This window comes from Momordica charantia, unplaced genomic scaffold, assembly GCF_013281855.1.
Source record: "Momordica charantia cultivar OHB3-1 unplaced genomic scaffold, Mcharantia_2.0 BLBB01000031.1, whole genome shotgun sequence".
NCBI lineage: Eukaryota > Viridiplantae > Streptophyta > Magnoliopsida > Cucurbitales > Cucurbitaceae > Momordica > Momordica charantia.
Window position 1 is genome coordinate 13,631 of NW_028275187.1, and position 22,299 is coordinate 35,929.

The window sequence follows — 22,299 nt, forward strand, 5'->3', positions numbered from 1 at the left end:
CAAAAAAGGAAAAAAAAAAAGGGATTGTTCTTGTTCTTGGCCCTTGGGTTGATAATACCAATCAATCAAATCATCTTTGGCATTGGACAGGAAAGGAAAAGGAAGCATTACAGATTTTGATTTTGGTTAGTTTTCCGTAGAGAGTAAGTACAGGTCGCCATTTCCATTTGATTATCTTCTGTTATTAATTACATGTTTCTCTCTCTCCACCGCCCTATCTTCTCTCTCTTCCGATTTTCGTCCCAATTTTGCCGAAGATTCATCTCCCTCACCTTCTCCACAAGCTCCTCAATGGCGGATGATCAGTTGCTGGACGACGTCGACTGCAACGACGTTCCTCACGCATTTCTCTGCTGCGTCTGCTTGTCGGTTCTCTCTCTTTCTTGGAATACTTGCAGTTGCAGTCGTTTATTTCAAAAGTTTTTGTAATTGTAATTTCTCTTGTGTGAAGTTTCGTATTCTAAGGTTTGGATATGTGTATGTGTGTGTCCCGTTTTGTTTTTATGTTCTATCGGTGAGGTTGGAAATTAGAATCATCGTTTGTCTCCTGACTCCTATGGTGCACAATAGCTACCCTGGTTTGATGATTTAGTTGCTTGCTGATTTCCATGGCTGGAGGACCGAGCTTGGCAAACGCAAATGATAAGAATTGATTGTTTCTTTCCGTCCATAAGCACAATATGACCAATTGAACCCATAGAGTCTCCTTATCTTTTTTTCAATGGATGGCCGTGGCCCACTAAGAGAACTGGAAGCATGAGTTGGATGTTGTTTGTTAAGGGAATTTGCCAGCAATAAGATGATAAGAGACAAGTCCAGAATTTGTAGGCGAAATAGTGACCCTGTGATTCGAAACTTCTCAGGCACATCATGCAGCAACTTGAGGATATGGCTAAGGAGGGGAGCCTTATTTTCTTTGTAATACATTTTCAGTACCGATACTATGGTGGCTTAGCTCCCAAAAGGAGAATTTAGCCTTGTCGTGATATTTATCCCTGCAAATCTTGCTGTAGAGTGCTGCGTTTTGATCCTTATTTAGGTGAGTGAGCTCCTTAGCAGAGGATTTAACTGGGAAGACATTTGTGGGGTCCGTCTTGCCAAGTCCATGTGTCATGCAAGGTATTCGAAGTGACCCACCCGTGAGAGCTTGTGGGAGAGAGAGAACCAATCAGTGACTTCATCTTGTAAACATCTATGGAATCTAATCCCAGGATAGGGAAAGTGGGGGCCAATTATATTTGGCTGTAACTGTCTTAGAGGAAGCTAGAAAGTAAAGCCTCGACAATTCAATTGATAAAGAGGTACTGTGATGTGGTTAAGTAGCTCTTCATAGCTTTTCTCGATTATTAGCTACTGTTATAGCTTTTATTTTAGTAGCTTTACTTTTACTGCACAGTAACAATAGTTACTCATGTAATTCTTAAGCTTGAAACCTCTATAAATAGGTTTCAGCCTTTTAATGAAAGGGCATTGAATCATTTCTTAAAAAACCTTGTGAGGTGCTGCATCAAATTGGTATCAGACCATCCCGATTTTCTGAGTTGTATGGCGGGAAAGAAGTCGATCAACATTGGTGACTCTTCTCTCGTCAACAAAGAAGTGGAGCAAGCCTCCATTCTCTCGCCACGATCATCAACCGCACGCTTGCTATCGGTTGAAGGAGAGGTGAAAACCATCCAGCAGGATGTCGGCGAGATTAAACAAATTTTGGAGATCATCCATGACAAGCTCGAAGCAATGAGTGTACAGCAAGCTACGGTTAGAACTCCTCAAAATTCTACAAGATTGGATCAAGAAATGTGGATGGAGGATCAAAGGACTAATTACCTACCGGAGAGGTACCATACACCACCAAGAAGAGTCCAAGAAGTCAATCGGAGACCAAGAAACCTCCAAGAACAGCACCTTGTGCAGCCTAGAAGGTACCAAAATTATGTTCTTGAACCAAGAATGCTCCAAGAACTGAGAGCTGTCCGACAAGACTTCAACCAAAATCTTGGAGTTTGTACACCAAGAAGGTATGAAGAAGGTTCAAGCAACAATGTTGGAGTTTGTACGAATTTTAACAAATTAGTTTCATACAAGACTAAGGTATTTTGCCACCAAACTCCAAACAACAGCCATGAAATTTTTCTTTCTTCTTTTACAAAACTCCCAACTAGAGAAAAAACCCCAAGTGATACCTTAACCAAGATGGGAAGATTTTGCCACCAAAAGAGTGAAGACACTTCAAATGATTTCATAAGACCAACAAAAATTTCAGAGGATGCAAGAGGTAACTCAATTTTGCCTCAAGTTGCTGCCTTCGATGTTGATTTCAGAAATTGTGGAATCCAAAACTCTTCTCAGGTTGTGGCAATTGAACAAGAGGATGAGTTTTTTCTTAAGTTTGACAATTATTTTGATGGGGAAGAAGAGGTTGATGAAGAATTGATAGGAACAGATGATGATTCTACTATTTCTTTGGCTACATCGTTCTTTGAAGTGGAAATGCAATATGTTAACGGGCAAAAGAATCAACAAGAATCTTTATTGAGATGTTTGGGTCAAGAATTTCACAAGAATTGTCAAGATGAACCAATGAAGAGGGAGAATCTTTTACTGGCTTCTGATTTTTTCCAAAGAAAACTCCCTTGGATAAGTTCAAATAACATAGAGGATGAATTTCTTTTGAGTTTTGCTGATTATTTTGATGAAGGAGATGAAGATTCTCCAATTGAACTTAAGAACATCGGCTACAAGAAAATGCAAGAAAGCTCTTCCTTCCAAGTAGACTTCAAGAATGTAAATACAAGAAGAAGAAAGTGGGTAGTTTTCCGAAGGATCCCGAGGAAAAGAATGTTGATAATTTGGAACACTTTTGTCTCAACAAATTATTGCATCAAAATTTCTTGGGATTTAATTCAATTTGGTCACTTTATCGTTTTTTTGATGAGTTAAAAAAGACATTTTCGATTGGAGTATTTTTGAACCACAAGAAGAAGCGAGTTTCTAGTTTGCGGATTGTTCACCGCCTTCTAACTCCACTACTTTTCAACTCGAGGACGAGTTTCATTTGGGGTCGGGAAAATTGATGTAGTTAAGTAGCTCTTCATAGCTTTTCTCGATTATTAGTTACTGTTATAGCTTTTATTTTAGTAACTTTACTTTTACTGCACAGTAACAATAGTTACTCATGTAATTCTTAAGCTTGAAACCTCTATAAATAGGTTTCAGCCTTTTAATGAAAGGGCATTGAATCATTTCTTAAAAAAACCTTGTGAGGTGCTGCATCATACTGGGAACCCATCTGTCATGCCAAAAACTGACTCTAGTGCCTCTGCCAATTCTGCAAATGCGTCTATCCTTGACCAGATCGATGTATTTCACAATTTGTGTCCAAGGACATTTGAATCGCTGTGGTTTAATCAAGGGCCAAAAATCAACAGTTGATTTCCAGTATTTTGCATTGGTGAGTCTTTTCCATAGCACGTTTTCTTCAGTAATATATCTCCAAATCCATTTAGCCAAAAGTTTTTTTTTTTTTTTTAACAAGAAACAAACTTTTCATTGATAAATGAAAAGGAACAAAAATTGTTCAAAGATACAAACCCCCAAAAGAGTGAAATGAAGGGGGAGGAAGAAGAAAAAAGAAAAATAAAAATAAAGATACAAACAAATCAAACTTAGTACAAAGAATGAAAGGAAGCTTAAAAATTATACAAAAAAGCCTCCCAATTAGAACAAATCATGCTAGGAGAATAATTTGCATAGAGATTGGAGAGAGCACACCATTGTGAGGCTTTAAACTTAGCTATACTGAAGCATTCGAAAGCTGAGCGGCTTTTCCCTTCGAAAGTCCTTTGATTACGCTCAAATCACAACTCGGAAATAAGTGCTTTAAGACTGTTTACCTAAAGAAGACTTGCTTTAGGAGAAAAGAAAGGACCAAATAGCAGCTGAAAAGTTGATGAAGATACTGACTTGTCCTTTACCCAAGCTAAATTGAACATATGAAAGCAGAGATCCCAACAAACTGATGCATGAGGACAAAAGAGGAACAAATGCACTTGGTCTTCGCAATTGACAGCACACAAAACACGTATAAAAGGATGAAGGAGCATGTTAGGCAGCTTCTTTTGGAGAGTTTCTTTGATTTGATTTGGCCAAATAAGAAATATGAATCTACTCGAGCAGGACATCTTGAGAGTGTTTTTAAGGGTGAAATGAAAACTGAAGAAAAAGCTGTGATAGATGAAAGTGAAACTGTGGCCAAATAAGAAATATGAATCTACTGGAGCAGGACATCTTGAGAGTGTTTTTAAGGGTGAAATGAAAACTGTAGAAAAAGCTGTGATAGATGAAAGTGAAACTGAAACATTGGTTAGTCTAGAAATACAATTGCAGAAATGAAGGTTGCACTGAGAGCCAGTTTTTCCTATATCAACTGATGTTTACTAGGGTTAATTCCAAGATTTTATTTGAAGGAAAGATGTTGGTTTGGCACCTTATACTGTATTGCAAATTCTATTTCACATTACCTTGCTGCTATTTAAGGTTTTTTTCCCCTCTCCATCGAGTCCATCCTTTAAGGTGAATAATGATGGCTCACAGAAATTGAGAATGAAATAATTATTTGGATAGAAATTAAAAACCTCTAAGAATTACTAAGAATGAAATTGAGAATGGCTCACACAAAATGAAGTGTCGGTGCTTCTTAGCTTGTGTGCTTGGATATTTGCACAAGGCTCAACAAGTGGAGATCAATATTAAATGGGGAGGAAATGACAACATAGGGTTTTGACCACATGACCTCCTACTCCGATACGATCTTAAACGTGATTAAATCTCTAATATGAGCTGATGGGTGATGGTATATTTAATCATTTATAGGATATCTAATATTTTGAATGCCTTTATACTCTTTTCTCTTTTCTTTCCTTGCTTCTTCTAGGAGTTTGTATCTTTGAACATTTTGTTTTTTTTCATTATTTCAATGAAAGGTTTTGTTTCTTGTAAAAAAAAAAAATGAAAAAAATATTCCAAACATTAGGACTAAAACATATATTTAGCCTTGTTACCATTATTTGTCTTCATCATCAGTTCCTTCTTACATGTGGCTAATTTAAGTTGGTTATGAATTGCAGGGATCTTCTTCACAAGCCCATAGTGCTCTGTGAGTATAGTTAGATGCTGACCCTAAATGTTTATGGGAGGTGCCATCTTTTTGTTAACTTTTGGTTTCTTTCTGTTCCAGCTTGTGGTCATATTTCATGTTTTTGGTGTGTGCACAAATCCATGAGTGGTTTTCGTGAGTCCCACTGTCCAATTTGTAGGCATCCATATTATCATTTTCCAACCATCTGTGAGATGCTTCACCTGTTGATCCTGAAGATTTTTCCCGTGGCATATAAGAAAAGGGAAAATCAAATACTAGGTGAGCTTTATATTGTATGCTGTATTTACAAGTTCAAGCATTTATTCATCAAACATGTTGCCTTACGTGATCTTATACATAACAGAAAGCGTGAACTAATGTCATGATTTCCAATTGGTGAATTATACATGCTCTTATACATAATAGAAAGCGTGAACTAATGTCATGATTTGCAATTGGTGAATTATACATGCTCTTATATCCTTTATCATATTCGAGATGAAGTGAAATGGTTTTCAGAGTGCAAAAATGAATCATAATTGGTGAAGAGGCTCTATTTGCTCTATGGAGGGCATGAATCAATGCTGACTCAAACGACTGATTTAGTTTCTTGGAAGATGGAAACAAGATCATACACTTTTTTTATTTTTTATTTTTTTTAGATAAGAAACCCAACTTTCATGGAGAAAAATGGAAAAATATACAAGGGCATAAAAAACAGTCTGACCAGAGAATAATCTCTACAGAATGGGTCTCCAGTCCAAAAGAAAAACACCTAATTGATAATTACAAAAACTCTTAGAAACTGATCCCCACAAGGAAGTATTAAACCTAATAAAACTCCCAACATATTCCCTGGATCTCTCCACCCCTAGAAATTCTATTGTTCCTCTCCAACCAAATTCTCCACACATTAGCAAGGAAACAAGCTTGCCACAAGAAGCTACCACTATCTTGAAAGGGGTACAATAATACCTCCTCCATCATTGCCTGACAATCCCTATTATGAGCCAACACCTCGAAGTAATAATAAAAAAAGATCCCATAAATCCCGTGCAAACTAACAGGACCATAGAATGTGATCTAGATCTTTCGAAGCTCCTTTGCAAATTATACACCACTATAAGGGATCTTACGTGGGTTTATAATGGACATGAGCTACTCCTCTCCTTGCCAATTGGTTTTGAGATGGAACCCCATGAATATTAATAGAGATATTTTAGTTTTCTCGTCTTTTCTTTATGGAAGGAGGTTTCAGATTCTTTACTTATTTGTTCTGGCGGTCAGTTTGTGTTAAGCGTTTGTTTTGGTATCCTCAGTAGGCAGTCTTTTCCTCCTCAGATCTTGTCTATTACTTTGTATTTTGGTTTCCATGTTTGGTTGTTTTTCTTCATTTTTTCGCTTTCTTTGGGAGCTTGTATGGTTAAACTTTTTTCTTCCTTTTCATATTATGAATGAAAAGTTTGTTTCTTGTTAAAAAAAAACTAAGAAATGATAATGATCTTTTATGTTTTTTTAGCAAATGAATAATTATTCATTGTTGATTTTTATTTGAGTTTTTTTGGTTGACTTATTCTAACCTTTTAGTTTGTTTAATCCATTTAAAATTATTCCATTTCCAGAAGAGGAAAAGATAATGGGCTACTTCTCTCCGCAATTTGATGCCCTTGCATGTGACTCACAAGCTGGTAAAAAAGTGGAACATTCAGAAGATTCTGCTAATGGCGAGCTGAAGACAAATACCAATAATGACAAAGTTGTTGCTGAACGCATATTAGAAGAAAATTCTGCAGTTGTCGGTCCTTATGGTCAAAAGACGCAAAACCATGAGAAGGTTTCAGTTGCTGACTTGCTATGTCGTGCATGCACCCAATTGCTCTTCCGACCTGTGGTTCTTAATTGTGGCCATGGTATATATAATCTCTCTCTATCTCTGTGTCGGGTTGCATGCTATTTTATCGTCAACTATAATGAAAGTTAATCTATAAGTTTGGTTTTCGAATTTTCAGAGTTGGGTCTATTTAGTCCTTTTATTTGATAGGCCCTTGAACTTTTAAGGTTGTGTATATCAGAACTTTGTACGTTAATTTTGAACTATCAAATTTGCCTAGCCGTTACTTTAACATTTAAATGACAGGGTTGCTATCTATCTATATCTATAATGTACTAACAAGCTACTATCTTTGAAAAAAAATTATTTGGATCATTTTGTCCTCCTATAAAATTTTGTGTTCACAAAATATGGCACTTACAATTAATTACCAATTATTGGTAAATTATAAATTTAATTGTTAGAATTTGAAAAGTTTTTTCTTTATCTTTTTTTTTTCTTTAAAATTTATAAGAAAGATAAAAAAAAGTGTATTGAAAGAGGGAAAACACCCAAAAGGAGACCGCCTAAAGGCAGAGGGTAGATAAAACCCTCCCCTAAGAACTATACAATCAAAGCTTTCCAATTTTGTAGAATAAGTTGGAGGCTATAATTACAAAAAAAACTTCTTGTGGGAAATAATCCACCACGAAGCAACATGTTTTATATTCACACAAAAAGAATCCACCAAGGTCGAAATGTTCTAAAAAATACGGCTATTCCTCTCTTTCCATAAAAGCCAAAGAAGAGCTCGAGCAGCACAATTCCATAAATCACTAGCTTTTCCTTTGAGCATAGATCCCCCAAAAACCTCGGTGATAAAACATTCAATTCTCCTAGGAAGACAGAAGGAAAGATCCAGTTGAGAAACAATAAAAGACCAAGCTTTTGTAGCATAGGAATAGGAATAGTGATGGAAGAGATGGTCCACCACTTCTTCATCCCTTAAACACATGCCACAGATCGAAGGGGAGAGAACCCATGTAGGACATCTCCTGTGCAACTTATCTGCCGTATTAAGACTTCTGTAAAAAAGGTTCCAAAGGAAAAACTTAACTTTCTTTGGAACTTTGAAATGCCGAATATGATTTGCCATGGCCGAGCTTAATTTAGGAGAAGGACAAGTCAGGGCCAAAAACATGGATCTTACCAACAACATCCCAGAATTATCTGCTTTCCACCACAACCTGTCTCTGCCTTGCCCAATGACCACCCCTGCAATCTTTTCGGAAAAAATCCCCCATCTGTAAATCTCCCTTTAAAAAAGATTCCTTCTAAAACCCAAATCCCAGGTTGAAGAATCAGTCGACCAACACTCTGCTATTGAAGAACTCTAAAGTGTGTAGATGTCCGGAAAGGAGGCTGCAAGGGGAACACTATCAATCCAAGAATCGTCCCAAAATGCACAGAACTTCCAGAAGAGACTTTGAAGAAGGAGAGCTTAGTGAAGTCCCTGCACAATCCTTGAATATCAATCCAAGGTCTCCCAACAGAAGAACCTTTAGCAAGCTTAGGCAACCAGCCAGAGGGCTCCTCTCCATAAATAGCTGCTATGACTTTACCCCAAAAACTCTCTCCGTCGTAAATCGCCAAAGCCATTTTATCAGTAAAGCCTTATTCCTCTCAGCCAACGAACCGATGCCAAGACCTCCCTTTTCGTGTGGAAGAGCTGCCCAAGTTTTTTCTATATCTCAAATGACGGAATTTCAAAAGTTTTGTTACTTTTTCATCATCTACAATTATCAAACGGCCGCCCCCGTGGGAAAATTTTCGCCAAAAGAGGTTTAAGACAAGGAGATCCTCTCTCCGCTTTCCTTTTTACTTTAGTTGGTGATTATTTTAGAATAATGGTCCATTTTTGCAGTAAAAAAAGGCTGATTAAAGGTTTTGGCGTTGGTAGACAGGAGGTGGAAGTCTCTCATTTACAATATGCCGATGACACAATGATTTTGTGCCCAAACGAGCCAGGCAAGTTGGATAATTGGTGGATGATCTTAGATATTTTCCTCAATGCGTCGGGGCTGTCTCTGAATTTAACAAAAACTGCCATTATAGGTATCCATGTCTAAGAGTATTTGCTCCAAGAAAAGGCTACGAGACTGGGTTGCAAAGTGGAAAGGCTCCCTTTTTCTTATTTGGGAATCCCTTTGGGGGGCAACTATAAGAAAAAAGTTTTTCGGGATCCCCTGATTGACAAAGTTGAACAGAAGATCGATAAATGGAAGAACCTTTTCCTCTCAAAAGGTGGTAAACTTACTCTTGCACAATCTGTGATCACAAGTCTTCCCCTCTACTTCTCGGTTTTAAAAGCTCCTTCGAAGGCTGTTAATGAAATTGAGAAGCTGACTCGAGATTTCTTTTGGAAAGGGGGAGGAAATAGTGGCCCTACTCACCTTGTGAGTTGGGAGAAGACTGCACTTCCAATGCAATTTGGAGGTCTCAAAATAGGGGCTCTTCACCAGAAAAACAATAGTTTACTTCTGATGGCTTTGGAGATTCACACAAGAAAGTAATGCGTTATGGAGGAAGGTGATTGTTAGTATCTATGGGGAAGATTCTCATGGGTGGAATACCCTTCCCCCAAAAGGCTGTCCCAAAGGAAGACCGTGGTTCAACATTTTTAAAAACAGCTCTTTTTTCTCCAAATTTCTTGCATTCAAGGTGAGTAAAGGGAGCCGGATCAAATTTTGGTCAGACACTTGGATTGGGAATGAACCTCTACAGAAAATGTTCCCAATTATGTTCAATCTTTCTACTAAGAAGGAGGCAACAGTCTTGGATTGCTGGAACGTACACGAGAATGATTGGGCTCTTGGTCTGCGTAGAGGCCTTTTCGATTGGGAGGTCGAAAGTTGGATGGGGATGATACAAGTTATCGACGTGGTGAGATTGGGGGAGGGAGAAGATCGGGTCGTGTGGTCCCTTGAAGGAAAATGTCGGTTTTCTGAAGATGGTGGAATGTAGATCTTTTTTACGATCTCCCCTCATCTCGGCTATATGGTTCAAGGTCCCGAAGAAGATCAAAATTTTTCTTTGGTCTCTTGCTCATAGAAGCCTTAACACCCAAGAGAAATTACAGAGAAAGTGCAAAAATTGGGTGTTATCCCCATCGGTGTGTTCCCTTTGTCTGATGCATAGTGAAGATTTAGACCATTTGTTTCTTCACTGTCCTTTTGCGACCAAGAGTTGGCTTTTCCACTTAGAAACTTTTGATATCTCTATCTGCTTTCCAAAAAAGATTGATGATTGGATGAATGAGGTTCTATTTGGTTGGGATCTTCCTAAGAAAGACTACTTATGTTTGGAGATGTGCTTCAAGAGCTCTTCTTTGGAATTTTTAGCTTGAAAGGAATTCTCGCGTTTTTGAAGATAAGCCTTCTACTTTGGAGATTTTTTGTAGGACTGTATAGCACACGGCCTCTTGGTGGTGTATCAATTACAGTAAATTCTTTTGTAACTACGACCTTTCCATGTTTATGCACAATTGGAATACGGTTGGTTAGATTGTTGTTCAGTTTTTGGTGGGGTTTTCTCTACCCTAGGCTTTAGTCTGTACCTTCTTTTTCAATACAAAAATGTTTCTTATCTAAAAAAAAAATTATCAAAGGGGGTCTTCTTCCACCAATTTTTCACCAATAACTTGAGCTAATTTTTTTCCTTTATTTTTAGTTTCTCTTATTTCCTTACTTTTAAAGTCTCGAAAACAACTTAGGATGAAAACCCAACCTAATTAAGTAATAGTATCTATTAAATACAAAATTGAAAATTTAGGAACTTACTAGAATTATTTTAGAATGTTGAGATTAAACGGAAAAAGTTTAGGAACTATTAGAGGCTTTTTAGAATATAAAGATTAAATAAACACAAGCTTGGAAGTTCGAGGGCCGAAGGTATAATTTAACCTAAAATTTAAACTCTTTTTAAAGGAAGAGCAATTTCAACTTTAATACCATTCCCAAAATATCTTGACTTTAGTGCCAAAAGCAACTAAACTTATTAGGTAAGTTATAAGTTGATCCTTGAACTTTCAATGGTGTGTCTCATAGATCTCAAAACTTTTACTATTGTGCCTAATAGGTTTTTGGTATTTTAATTTTATATCTAATAAGTACATAACTTTCAATTTTGTATCTAAAGATCACTAACTTATTAGACACTTTTTAAAGTTCAGGGACCTATTAAACTCCAAAATTGAAAGTACAAGAATCTATTAAACTTAAACCCTTTTAAAAGTTTAGGCTTGTTCGACCAAACCGTAATTTAACTCTTATTTTTATGTTTACAGCACTTTGTGAGAGTTGTATCAACTTGCAAGTTGAGACACTCAAGTGTCAAGTTTGCGAATGTTTGCAACCAAGTGGATTTCCAAATGTCTGTCTAATGCTGGATCAGTTTTTGAAGGAACAATTTCCTGAAGAGTATAGCCTCAGAAGAGACTCTGTTCAGCTTAAACTAGCCAATATTTTTAAGCGTGAGAGTCCAACTTCTTGTACGTGTATCTACGCTTGCCTAATTTATCGTCTTTAGTGTTATGGCAGTTGTGATCCTGGAGTAATCTATTCCTTGTGCTTGTAGTGCTGTTCATTTCATTCTTATTTCCTTCTTTTTATTTCTTAATTTCTAGTTCATATAGTTTTTGAACTTTTGTTTGTGCTTAATTTGTTTGGATTAGGAAGTTTAGCTGTCCAAACTATGTATTTGTTAGAGATGTTGTGGGAAAATTGCTTTGTGAATCATTTTGAACATCTTTGGACCTCAAGAAGTATGTTTGTATAGCTCGTTTTATCCAATGCATGCTAGACTCCGCAACACTGACTATTGCTTGCCCATATCTTAATAAAATTTTCTTATTGTAGCTCCATGTATATCTTTAACAACGACAATACTGCATTAACATGTTCATCTCAGGTCACGTCTGTTGTGTTTATACAATTTTCATCTAAACAATTGCTTGTGCACGTGCAGCATTTAGTAGACACTTGACTGAAGACCTTGTTTAATTTGATACTCTTATTCATTTTTATTTATTTATTTCCATTTTCAGAAATCATTGGACCATTTAGAATTTCTGGTTTTTCTGTAAAATCTTTGAAATGATGCAGTTTGCTTTGTTCGGTTTACCTGTGTTTTTAGGTCCATTTTATTGATAGAACTTAGAAGAGTTATTCAACTACTATTCATACCGTATTCATCTCTTTCCTATTGGTAGTTTCAGGAAACCATATTCTATACACATAAGAATTTGAAAATGTGGTGTTATTACAATTTTTTTTCTGCAATACTTTGGATTAGGTAGAAATGTACTTATAATGCTTGATGACATATGTGTGCTCAATAATGTAGTGAATTATTCATTGTGTCATTCCACTAATACAAAAATAGTCTGTGTATTATTATTTTGGTGTTGAGTTTGTTATTTGCTTTCAGGTTCCGATGAAAGGGGCAAGAAGGGTGAAGATCTTTCAAGATCGGGTGAAGTTGCTTCTAAAGTGCATTATGGAGCTGGATGCGATTCTTGTGGGGTAATTTCATTGTATTACCAACATTCCTCTCGTACTGTCTCCTGGATCTTTGTTGCTGAACTTATGAGTCAAACCACTGTTTTAAAAATGTTGCTTTTGGAGAAGCATGGTAAGGACGCCTCGCTTCTTTGAAGCAAGGTGTATTGAGGCACACACTTCTCTGTATGTTTGCACACATGTTCCAATGCACCTTGACTCATTCCTTTTTTTCTTTTCGTTTTTAATTATTTTTATACATAAATCAATCATACTTCTATAAAATGTTTAATTTTTCTCATTAATCTCTTAAAAACTGTCTAAGATTTATTTACATTTTTCAATTGTGCTTGTCACAACTAAAGTGCTTGAGCTTCGGAGCACTATTGTGCTTTAGTTTGCCTCACAATTTTAAATATATTGGTTTAAACGAAAATGTTTAATCCCATCCATCTTAAATGAGGCTGAGGACATTCTGTATGGAGACTTGCTGGTTTATTGTGCACAACTAAATTTTCTGACTGGGATTTACAACGTTTAGCAGTTGTCTGCCATTATTTGGAGATAAATAGACATTGAATTCCATTGATCAGGGACTCCTGGAAGGATTTCAAGTTGGAAATGATAGGATGTATATCTCTTCCCTTCAGTTTTTGGACGATACCATTTTATTTTGTGAGAAGGATTGAACCAAGATATAGATAACTTGTTTAGTATGTTGAAACTATTTGGATAGATCTCGGGCCTCAAAATTAATCAGGAAATATCCCTAACGTGTTTCATAAACATGGCAACAAGTGAAGTTACAAAGTTGGCTGATGAGTTGGGATGACTCAAAGTGAACTCCCTGTGTCTTGGATGAGCCATTGGAGGATAATCCCAAGAGGGTGGTGTGGGTGCTAAGAAAGCTTGGTAACTGGAAAATTTTTCGGCTATAAATGTTGGTCAATCTTACTCTTAACTAAAACAGCCTTACCTACCAACATGAGCATAGTTCAGTGGTTAAGATATCTTGCTTCATCCCTAGAGATCGGAGGTACAATCTCCCATCCCCACATTTGTTGTACTATAAAAAGCAAGCAGCCATAGCTAACTTACATACCTAAAGAAAGAAGATAAGGAAACAGTTGAAGCCATATTGCTAAACTGAGGCATGTTATTGGAAATTCTCCATCCATCTGTTGGTAATGGAACATCGATTATTTTTGGCAAGATAGATGGGTCGGACCCAACCTTTGATGAGTGGAGTTGGATTCTTTTGAAATTACCCCTTTAGAAAATTGTACGGTCATCAAAGTGTGTGAGGACGCAAGTTGGGTAGAATCTGATGGCTAGAAGCCTAGAAGAAAACGACAGAATGGGAAGCTGAATGATTTTGAAGGTATTCTAGAACTCCTAAGTGGTGTACGGTTGAACTGGGGGATGGTAGGAGAACTAGGAATCTTCACTCTTCAGGCCATTTCAGTTGAATCATTCTTTCCTAAACTGGTTGGTAAAAAAGTCAGTTTGCATGAGGAGGTCGCTTCAGCTTTATGGAAAGCCAAGGTGTCTAAGCAAAGTAAAACTTCTTTTCTTGGACTGTTTGTAATGGAGTGATTAATATGTTAAGTATCCAAGATTGTATTCAAATATGGAAATAACAAACTTGGTGAAAATCACCATACAAAATTCTCAGCCGCTCGAGATGGCTTTAACTCTCCTCATTCTTGGTCCTTACCCAAAATGATAACTACCCTCCCTATTCACGTTCCCTCTCTATGTAACATAGGCGAACTCGCTACTAGTTGTACTTCTTCCTTTTTTACCCCTCCTAGTATAAACGTTACTCACATTAGCTCGGCTTTGTAAAGAAAATTAGGAGCCAGCTAGGTTGTCCCTTGTTTCTTTCTCCTCCTCCCACCCTTGTTTCTTTCTCCTCCTCCCACCCTTTGAAATGTTGCATTTTTTCACCTATGGATTTTCAGTTGCTCTTTAAAAAATGTTGTGGATGAGTGTAATGAAATCTTTACTTGGGGTCTTTGGCTTGGAGGTAACAATAGACGTTTTAATGAAAAGGAAAGAGGATGCAAGTTTTTGACTTGACTAGTTTCATCGTGTTGCTTAGTGTTGACTTCAAATTCATTTTGTTGGTCTTCTTTTGTTAATGACTCAAATTGGAGTGTCTTTTTGCAAACTCGTGTTGGGACGACTTTGTTTCTGGTCTGTCTATCATTTCAATGAAAAATTAAAAAGAAAAGTTCTCTTATTCATTATGCCTAATAAAATAGTTGCTTTTTATACTCTGCCAACTTGATGAATATATTTATATATAGTGTTGAACAGGAAGTCTCATGTAACCCCATAGCTAATATGCCTGACAAAAATGGGTCTTGATATTTAAACTACTTTACAGTTCAGAATTTCATTGCCAAATTAGATCACTTGGCTAGTGAGTGATATTACTCTTATTGTTCACTGCAGATGTGTCCAATCGTTGGTGATAGATACAAGTGCAAGGATTGTTATGAGAAAATAGGTTTCGACCTCTGTGGCGATTGCTATAATACATGTTCGAAGCGTCCCGGTCGGTTCAATCAGCAACATAGACCAGAGCACAATTTTGAGCTTATAGGACCTAGTAATGTTATGTTTCCAAATTTGATGCTGGAGGTAGTGACAGGAATGTTAGAGGAAGGTCCTAATGACGACGGTTCAGAAACCTCAGAAGACATGGGTGGCGTTCTCGATTCATCTAGCGATGCTCATGAGAACGATGAGGTCGACTCTGATGCTAGAACCCGTGCTAACTCCAACGATAATAGAACGGATCAATTTGACTCTAATCCTACTTAAATGTCGATCTTTAAGCTGGAAAATGACATTTTTTTCAGATGGAGTTCCACTCCGGTTTCTGGATGATCCATAAACTGAAATTTGTGTGTTTATTCCCAGGCCAAATCCAGAGAGAAGGCATAAAAATATTCGACATCTATGTACAGAAAAGGACCCCTCATCTCCTATTGAATATGTAGAGACAGTGGAGAGGGTGGTTTCTTGTTGAAAATATAACATTTCCTTTATCAAACTCTGAAAAGTGAGTTTTATTAACTCAAGTTTGCAGTGTTCTTGCATCAACACTTGTCTTCTAATTGATGCCATACTCTACATGCTTTTAAAGTTGTAGGTTCAAGTAATATGAAAGTTCTATATGGTTTTCTGGTTTTAATGTGATGGTTTTGATAACAATTCAACCCAAAAAAGAAAAAGAAGATTAGTACATTTTTTATTTTTTGAGTTTTTAGTTTTATATCTATTTTGTCACTAAATGATTTAATCTATGAATTTTGCAACATAGTTTCATTTAGTATTATTTGTTTGTCAGTAGTAGATAAGCAATTTAATATTTATATATATTGAAAATTTTCTAGTCCTATTAAAATTTCTAATACTACTACCATTCACGTTATGTCACGTGTAATCTTATTTTAGAAATAAAATAAAGTGAATCTTAAATTTTAAAATGAAAAAAGTCGACGTACTATTCTCCCTCGTACACTACATTCTTTCTCCTTCTTACCACTCTCTCTCCCCCTTGAAATATATTCTATCTGTTTTATTCTTATTTATACTTTCTAGAAAATGCATTTCATCTTTTTTTTTCCTTTCATTTCTTCATCTTCTATCATTTTTATTTAAATATTTTTACAACAATATCACATGATATTTTATTTTTATTTAGAAATTTATTTTAAAATAATTAAATGATTATTTTTCTTATAATGAATAGTATAATTTGATTTTATTGGTTAACCATTTTGATATGTTATTTTATTGTTAATTTGTTTTGTCCTATTTAATCAATATTGTAATTAAATTTTATTTGTTATTTATTTATATATATTCTTTTTTATTTGTAACTTTATTTTAAAATAATTAAATATTTTTTTAATTTAAAATATTATAATTAAATTTTATTTGTTGTCTATTTGCATCAAGAAATTGTAAGGATCATATTGTAAAAAATAAATTGTAAGCATCATATTATAAAAAAAAATCTAAAAATTAGATATTTTTTAGTATAAAAAAATTAGAAATTTAACAAAACAGGGAGAAAAATCTACGAATAAAAATATTCAAATAAGAATACAGTGTCCACTTTATTTTATTGAAAGTATAAATAAGAATAGATGGGAGAGAATACGACTCATGTGCCGCTGAAAATCTCTTCAGCGACGTTATTAATTGACGGCGTCGCTGAAAGTGCATTTTCAGTGACATTTTATTGACGGCGTCGTTGAAAATGGATTTTCAGCAACATTCTGTTGATGGCGTTGTTGAAAATGCTTTCAGCGACAATGCCTGTGTCGCTGAAAATTGCTTTCAACGACATATAATTTATCACGTCGCTGAAAATGATATTTAGCGACGCCGTATATTGACAATATCGCTGAAAGCATATTTTAGTGACATTATTGCTAATATGTCACTAAAAGTATGTCGCTGAAAGCTCCATTTCTTGTAGTGGAGAGAGAATGGCAAGTGTGCTTTTTTCATTTTAAAATTACGTATGTTCACTTTATTTTATTTCTAAAATAAGATTACACATGACATAATGTGAATGAAATTAGTATGAAAACTTCTTTCCCACGAGGTAGAACTAGAAATTTTCCATATATAAATTATAAAGTCAATGTAGAACTTGCTTACAACCTTAATGAGACTTGGAGATTACATGAACAAAACATTGGCATAAAGTCAATGTATAATCTTGGTATTTTTAAAATAGGAGATCGATAGCGAATAAAACATTGAAGAAAGATGTACCAAAAAAAAATGTCACAGGGAAGTCTCGAGTTGAAATTCAAACAAACAAGGTATGTTGTATATGAAGAACATATGTCTTGGTAGGTAAGCCACTAATTACTTTTCTTACGATCGAAGGTTCAATTTTCTACCTTTACATTGTTGTATTAAAAAAAATTAGAATTTCTTTAAAGATTCTTTTAACCAATTATGTACGAGCATAGCATTGGACTAACTAGTGAGAAAAATCGAATGCATGAGTAGAACCATCCTCACATTTGTTGTACTAAAAAAACAAGACAAAATTTGCGTAACACTTTATGGACAATTTAATTCCTAAATTTTAGTTTCTAACAATTTAATCATTATATTTTTAAATTGGTAACAATTTATCCCTTGTAATTTAAAAATTTGTAATAATTTAGTTTTAACCTGAAAACTTTTGAGAATTTGGGTTGAGTAACCTTCTTGCAAAAATGAATTTTGCCCTGCTTTGAAACTTATTATTATTGTTATTATTTTTACATTTTTGCTAAGTTATTTTTGTGTTAAATTACACATTGCCCTCTTCAAAGCTATATATTCTCACTATTCTCCAATCTTCTCTCCCCAATTCAAATTCTTTTATTTTTTTCATTTTTTTTCTTTTATCTGTTCTTCTTCCCCCAATTCAAAGCTACTTTGAAATTTATTTTTGCGCTATAGCGACGAAACTTCCTTTCGTTGTAATGTAGGTGATGCGAATGCCTTTTGTCGTAAAATATTTTGTTGCTGAAAGTTATAATTTTTATAGAGTGGTGCATGGATGACAACCAGCCATATGCAATGAACTGCACAATAGAGCATGATACAAGTTTGGATTCATGGTGTATGGCCTAGACTCCAAGGGTCAAATTGGACCTTGTTCTGGCCCTTCTTTTGACCCCTCAAGATATATCTACATGTAACTAAACTTTAGACAGTATCTAATAAATCTTTGAATTGAATTTTAAATTTCTGTCTAATAGATAACCATGAATTTTTCAATTTTGTGTTTAAGAATCTTTTGACATATTCGAAGTTTTAAGAAATCGATCAACCTATTGAAAAAGAATTGAAAGTTTAAGATTTCGATCATTGATGACTTATTAGATACAAAATATTGAAAGTTTAAGAACCTACCAAACACTTTAAAGTTTATAAACGTATTAGGTACACAATTAAAGTTTAATGACCACAACGTATAATGTCAAAGACCAAACTTTTAATTTAACCTTAAATTAAGATTAACCTATATGTTGTTAAACTGATGAGAACATTCAGAAACCGAAACCGATTTTTGAAATAAAAAAATTCAAAACCAAACAGAATCGAAATACACAGCAGAACCGAACCGGTTCGGTTCGATTCAGTTCTTGGCAGCTTGGGCACTGAGTCTGCTTCTGTGGGCCTGTGCTTCTGGGTTTATGGGCTTGGATTTCCAATTTATTTATAGCAGCGACGGTCTGGCGAACGGCAACTACGGTCCGACGAAGGCAGCAGTGTGGATGGATGATGCCAAGTTGAGAAAGAAAAGTTTGGAAAAAAACGGAAGAGGAAGAGAATGGAAGATGAAAGGAGGAAGATAATGGAAGACGAAAAAGAAAAGTTGGGAAAAAAATGGAACAAGAAGAGACTAGAGGAAGGGAATGGAAGATGAAAGGAGGAAGAGAATGGAAGAAGTTTCAAAACCTTAATTTATATTTTTATTTTGTAAAAATATAAAATTAATAAAATATTGTTAATTTTATATAAAAATAAAGAAACAGAGAAAAAAAAATTTGAATGTTTCAATTTGAAAGTTTAAACTTAAATTGTGAAAAGGATTGAAAAACTATTAAAAAATAATAATAATAGCAAGGTGGGCGGACTATTATTGGGCAATGTGCACTGCTGCCACTGCCAGTCCATCAAACCTGCTGCTGTCGGCCTTGTCGTCGCAGACTGCAGTGAGGTTTGTAATTTTATTTATTTATGTTATTGATATTAACATATATATATTATGAAATAAAATTATAGGTAATCGGTTCGATTTTTTAGGCGGTTTTGCTTTGGAAAGTTGAAATTGAATCGATTATTTCGGTTCTGCTTTTCTACTGAACCAAATCGAACCGCCAAACCAAAAATTCGGTTCAGTTTCGGTTCGGTTTTTTTGATTTCGTTGTGCACTCCTAGTGACAATGTTTCTTAATCCAAACAACGAACCTCGATTTTAGAGATCCAATATACTTTAGCATTTAAATTTTTAAAAATGGATCTATTTTGACATTTTTTTATTACTCTATTATCAACATCATTTTGAACATGTTCGGTAATGTATTTACAGGAATATAAATTCAAGCCACATATATTATGTCATCCATGATGTTAAAACTAAAAATAACCGAACCATCACTTTTCCACAGCTTAAAAGCTACTTTGAAAATCAATGGACTAAAACCTGTGGAATAAATAATGACGTGGTTGTGTTGGATTGGATTGGATTTGATTTGCTTAGATCATTTCATTGCAAGACCGAATGGGCGAATACTGGCAGGACCTAGTCAGCGGAGACAACACCGCGGCTTGGCAGACCAAATGGGCAATCCACGGGACTTGCTCGGCCACGGTGTTTGACGAGTTCAAGTACTTCTGCATGGGTTTGGATACGTATGGCCGCCATGCTATCCTATCATTTCTGGTGCACGGCGGCCTGGTCCCGAGCTCTGCTCAACTGCACCACAAGACTAGCTTTATCAAAGCCATCGCGGACGTGACCTCGAAAAAGGGCGGCGTCATCTGTGCGGCCGACCAGCGGGGCCGAACACAGCTGAAGATGGTGGTTTTGTGTTATAGTAAAGATGGTGCAACAATGATCGACTGCCCTGATAATGTCAGTAGTTCCTGCCCTGATAAGTTCTTGTGGCTTGCCTTGGGTGATTGAGAAGTTGAAACTAAGGATAAAACTATTTTAATCTCATGTAATGAATAAATTTTTCTTCTGCCCATCAATACGTAGTAATGAGGCAGAGGGGAAGCTTTATGTGTATTTGTAGTAATAACTAAATATATGGTTTAGTAATTAAAACCTACACCGTTTTGGTTTAAAATATTTCAATTTAGTCTTTTATGTTTTCACACTTTTCAATAATACTTTCAATATTGATAAATATTAAAATTGCCCAATAATAATATTTAAGTGAGTTAATGTATATAGTTAATTATGAGCGTAACTGAACGGTAAAAGAGACATTATTTACCCAGTATCTTACTGGGTTCAAATCTCTACATCTCTTTTGTTGAACTCGAAAGAAAAAAAAGTAGAAATTTTGAATTTTTTTTCAGTGGCCTAACTTTCATTTAAATTTCTTCCAACTCGTTAAGTATCTATCAGGTTAGTTTATCTCTTGGATCATTTTGACGTTGACTAATGACGATATAGTTGAAAAATGTTACATTAAAACATATAAGACTTAAATAGAAATTGAAATTAAGCTATAAAGGGTAAACTGAAATAATGCATGAACATAAGAGATTTATAACACATTTATTTAACCCATACTAATATATTTGATTGGAGTAGCATTTTTTACCATTCATAACTTTCATGGTAGACCAGTTTTGTGGTGGTATCTTGATTGATAAATACTTGATTAAATAGGAAGTTAGAGAAAACATTTCATATTATAGATTCAATTTTTCATATATGAAGAATATAGATTAGCAATTTTCTTGAGCAATAATTCAAAATTATTTAAAAACAAAATTCTCATATATACTATACACATGTAGTCAATTTTTGGGTCGTGAGCACCTGTTTCTTTGAGAATTAATAACACTCAACCAACACCCAACCAACTAGATGTAAATTATGCCAAACAGAGCATAGCCCAAGTGGTTAAAAAAAAACAACAATGTAAATTATAGTGGTAAAATAGACTTTTGATTAATTAATTAACTAATAATATTGAATTATTTAATTAATCAAATATCATTGGAGCACATTGACTACATAGGTCAATTAGGTCCCTGTAAAAGGGATTATGAGGGAAGAAATTAAAGGATTAAAAAGAAGACAGTTTAGTTCGTACAATACCCTAACAAAAAAAAAATTATTTTACCTTATACGTTAAAGGTGAACCAAGGTGCAAGGTTGAGGTCAACGTTAACTTAGTTCAGAGCTAATTAGTACTTGTCTTGACCTTAACTCAACGTTAATCGGTACTTGTCTATTATCAAGAGGTCATAAGTTCGAATCTCCTCTCTCGTTTCTTGTACTAAAAAAAGTGCAAGGCTTAAAATATGAAGAGATGGAGCTAGTAGAATTAGGGCTAAGCAATAAGCGGAAACAATTCGTTCCGACAACTTCGAACCAGATTATATCGTTTCAAGCCGAACTGAATCGATTTTATTAAATATGTATATATAATTTTTATAGGTTTAGGTTTTCTTGGGAAAACCATATATGGTTTACGGTTTGTAGGGAAGAGCAGCATTGTCGTGTCACATTGCTGTCACCTCTTTCTTTCAATTTCACTTTTCTCTCTCTATCAATGTCAACTTTTCCCTCTCTCATCTCATCTCATCACTCTCACATCTCTCATTCAATTTCACCTTTCTCTCTCTTTCAATCTCAACATTTCCCATCTCTCGTCTAATCCCCGTGAGTTCTCTCCTTCAACTTTACCTTCTAAATTTCTGTCAAAATCTCACCTCTCTCGTTCCATGTTCTCTCAATCTCAAAAGTTCCCCGTTTGTCGCTTGTCGCCACAGTCCACCACCACTCATGGCATGGTATCGCTTTCGCCCCGTAGTTCGTTGCATGCCATCTTTGTAGTCGTCGGCGTCGCTGCCATTGTTTGTAACTGCCCGAAGCTCTCATCTCGTTCAAAGAACCATACCGTCGCCCTAAAAAATTTGCCGTCGTCTAGAGAAGCACGCCGATGTAGCCGCCAGCGTCGCCTGTTGCTGCTGTGTCTTGGAACCACCAAAACTTTCATTTCACGCACAGAAAT

The 22,299-nt window shown here is 35.5% G+C and overlaps 2 protein-coding genes across 4 annotated transcripts; both read left to right on the top strand.

Annotated features, from left to right (window-relative positions):
• Window positions 1-149: 149 nt before the first annotated feature.
• On the top strand, window positions 150-15,710 carry LOC148207909 (E3 ubiquitin-protein ligase PRT1-like). 3 transcript variants are annotated; one of them, XM_088118210.1, is made up of 7 exons: window positions 150-365; window positions 5,127-5,155; window positions 5,237-5,416; window positions 6,760-7,047; window positions 11,293-11,496; window positions 12,435-12,529; window positions 14,966-15,710. In XM_088118210.1, exons 1-7 carry the CDS (start codon window positions 193-195, stop codon window positions 15,335-15,337), a joined length of 1,341 nt encoding a protein of 446 aa, XP_087974336.1. In that variant the 5' UTR covers window positions 150-192; the 3' UTR covers window positions 15,338-15,710. The 3 variants fall into 3 exon arrangements, 2 of the variants coding, with proteins under 2 accessions (XP_087974336.1, XP_087974337.1); XM_088118211.1 differs by lacking the exon at window positions 150-365 and adding an exon at window positions 3,124-3,451; XR_015787590.1 differs by lacking the exons at window positions 150-365; window positions 6,760-7,047; window positions 11,293-11,496; window positions 12,435-12,529; window positions 14,966-15,710 and adding an exon at window positions 372-3,451 and having other exon boundaries at window positions 5,237-5,346.
• A 3,478-nt stretch (window positions 15,711-19,188) lies between these two features.
• Window positions 19,189-20,417, top strand: LOC148207910 (ribonuclease 1-like). The gene is made up of 2 exons (XM_088118209.1): window positions 19,189-19,254; window positions 19,803-20,417. The coding sequence occupies exons 1-2, from the start codon at window positions 19,189-19,191 to the stop codon at window positions 20,226-20,228; spliced, it is 492 nt and encodes a 163-aa protein (XP_087974335.1). The 3' UTR covers window positions 20,229-20,417.
• Window positions 20,418-22,299: the final 1,882 nt, after the last annotated feature.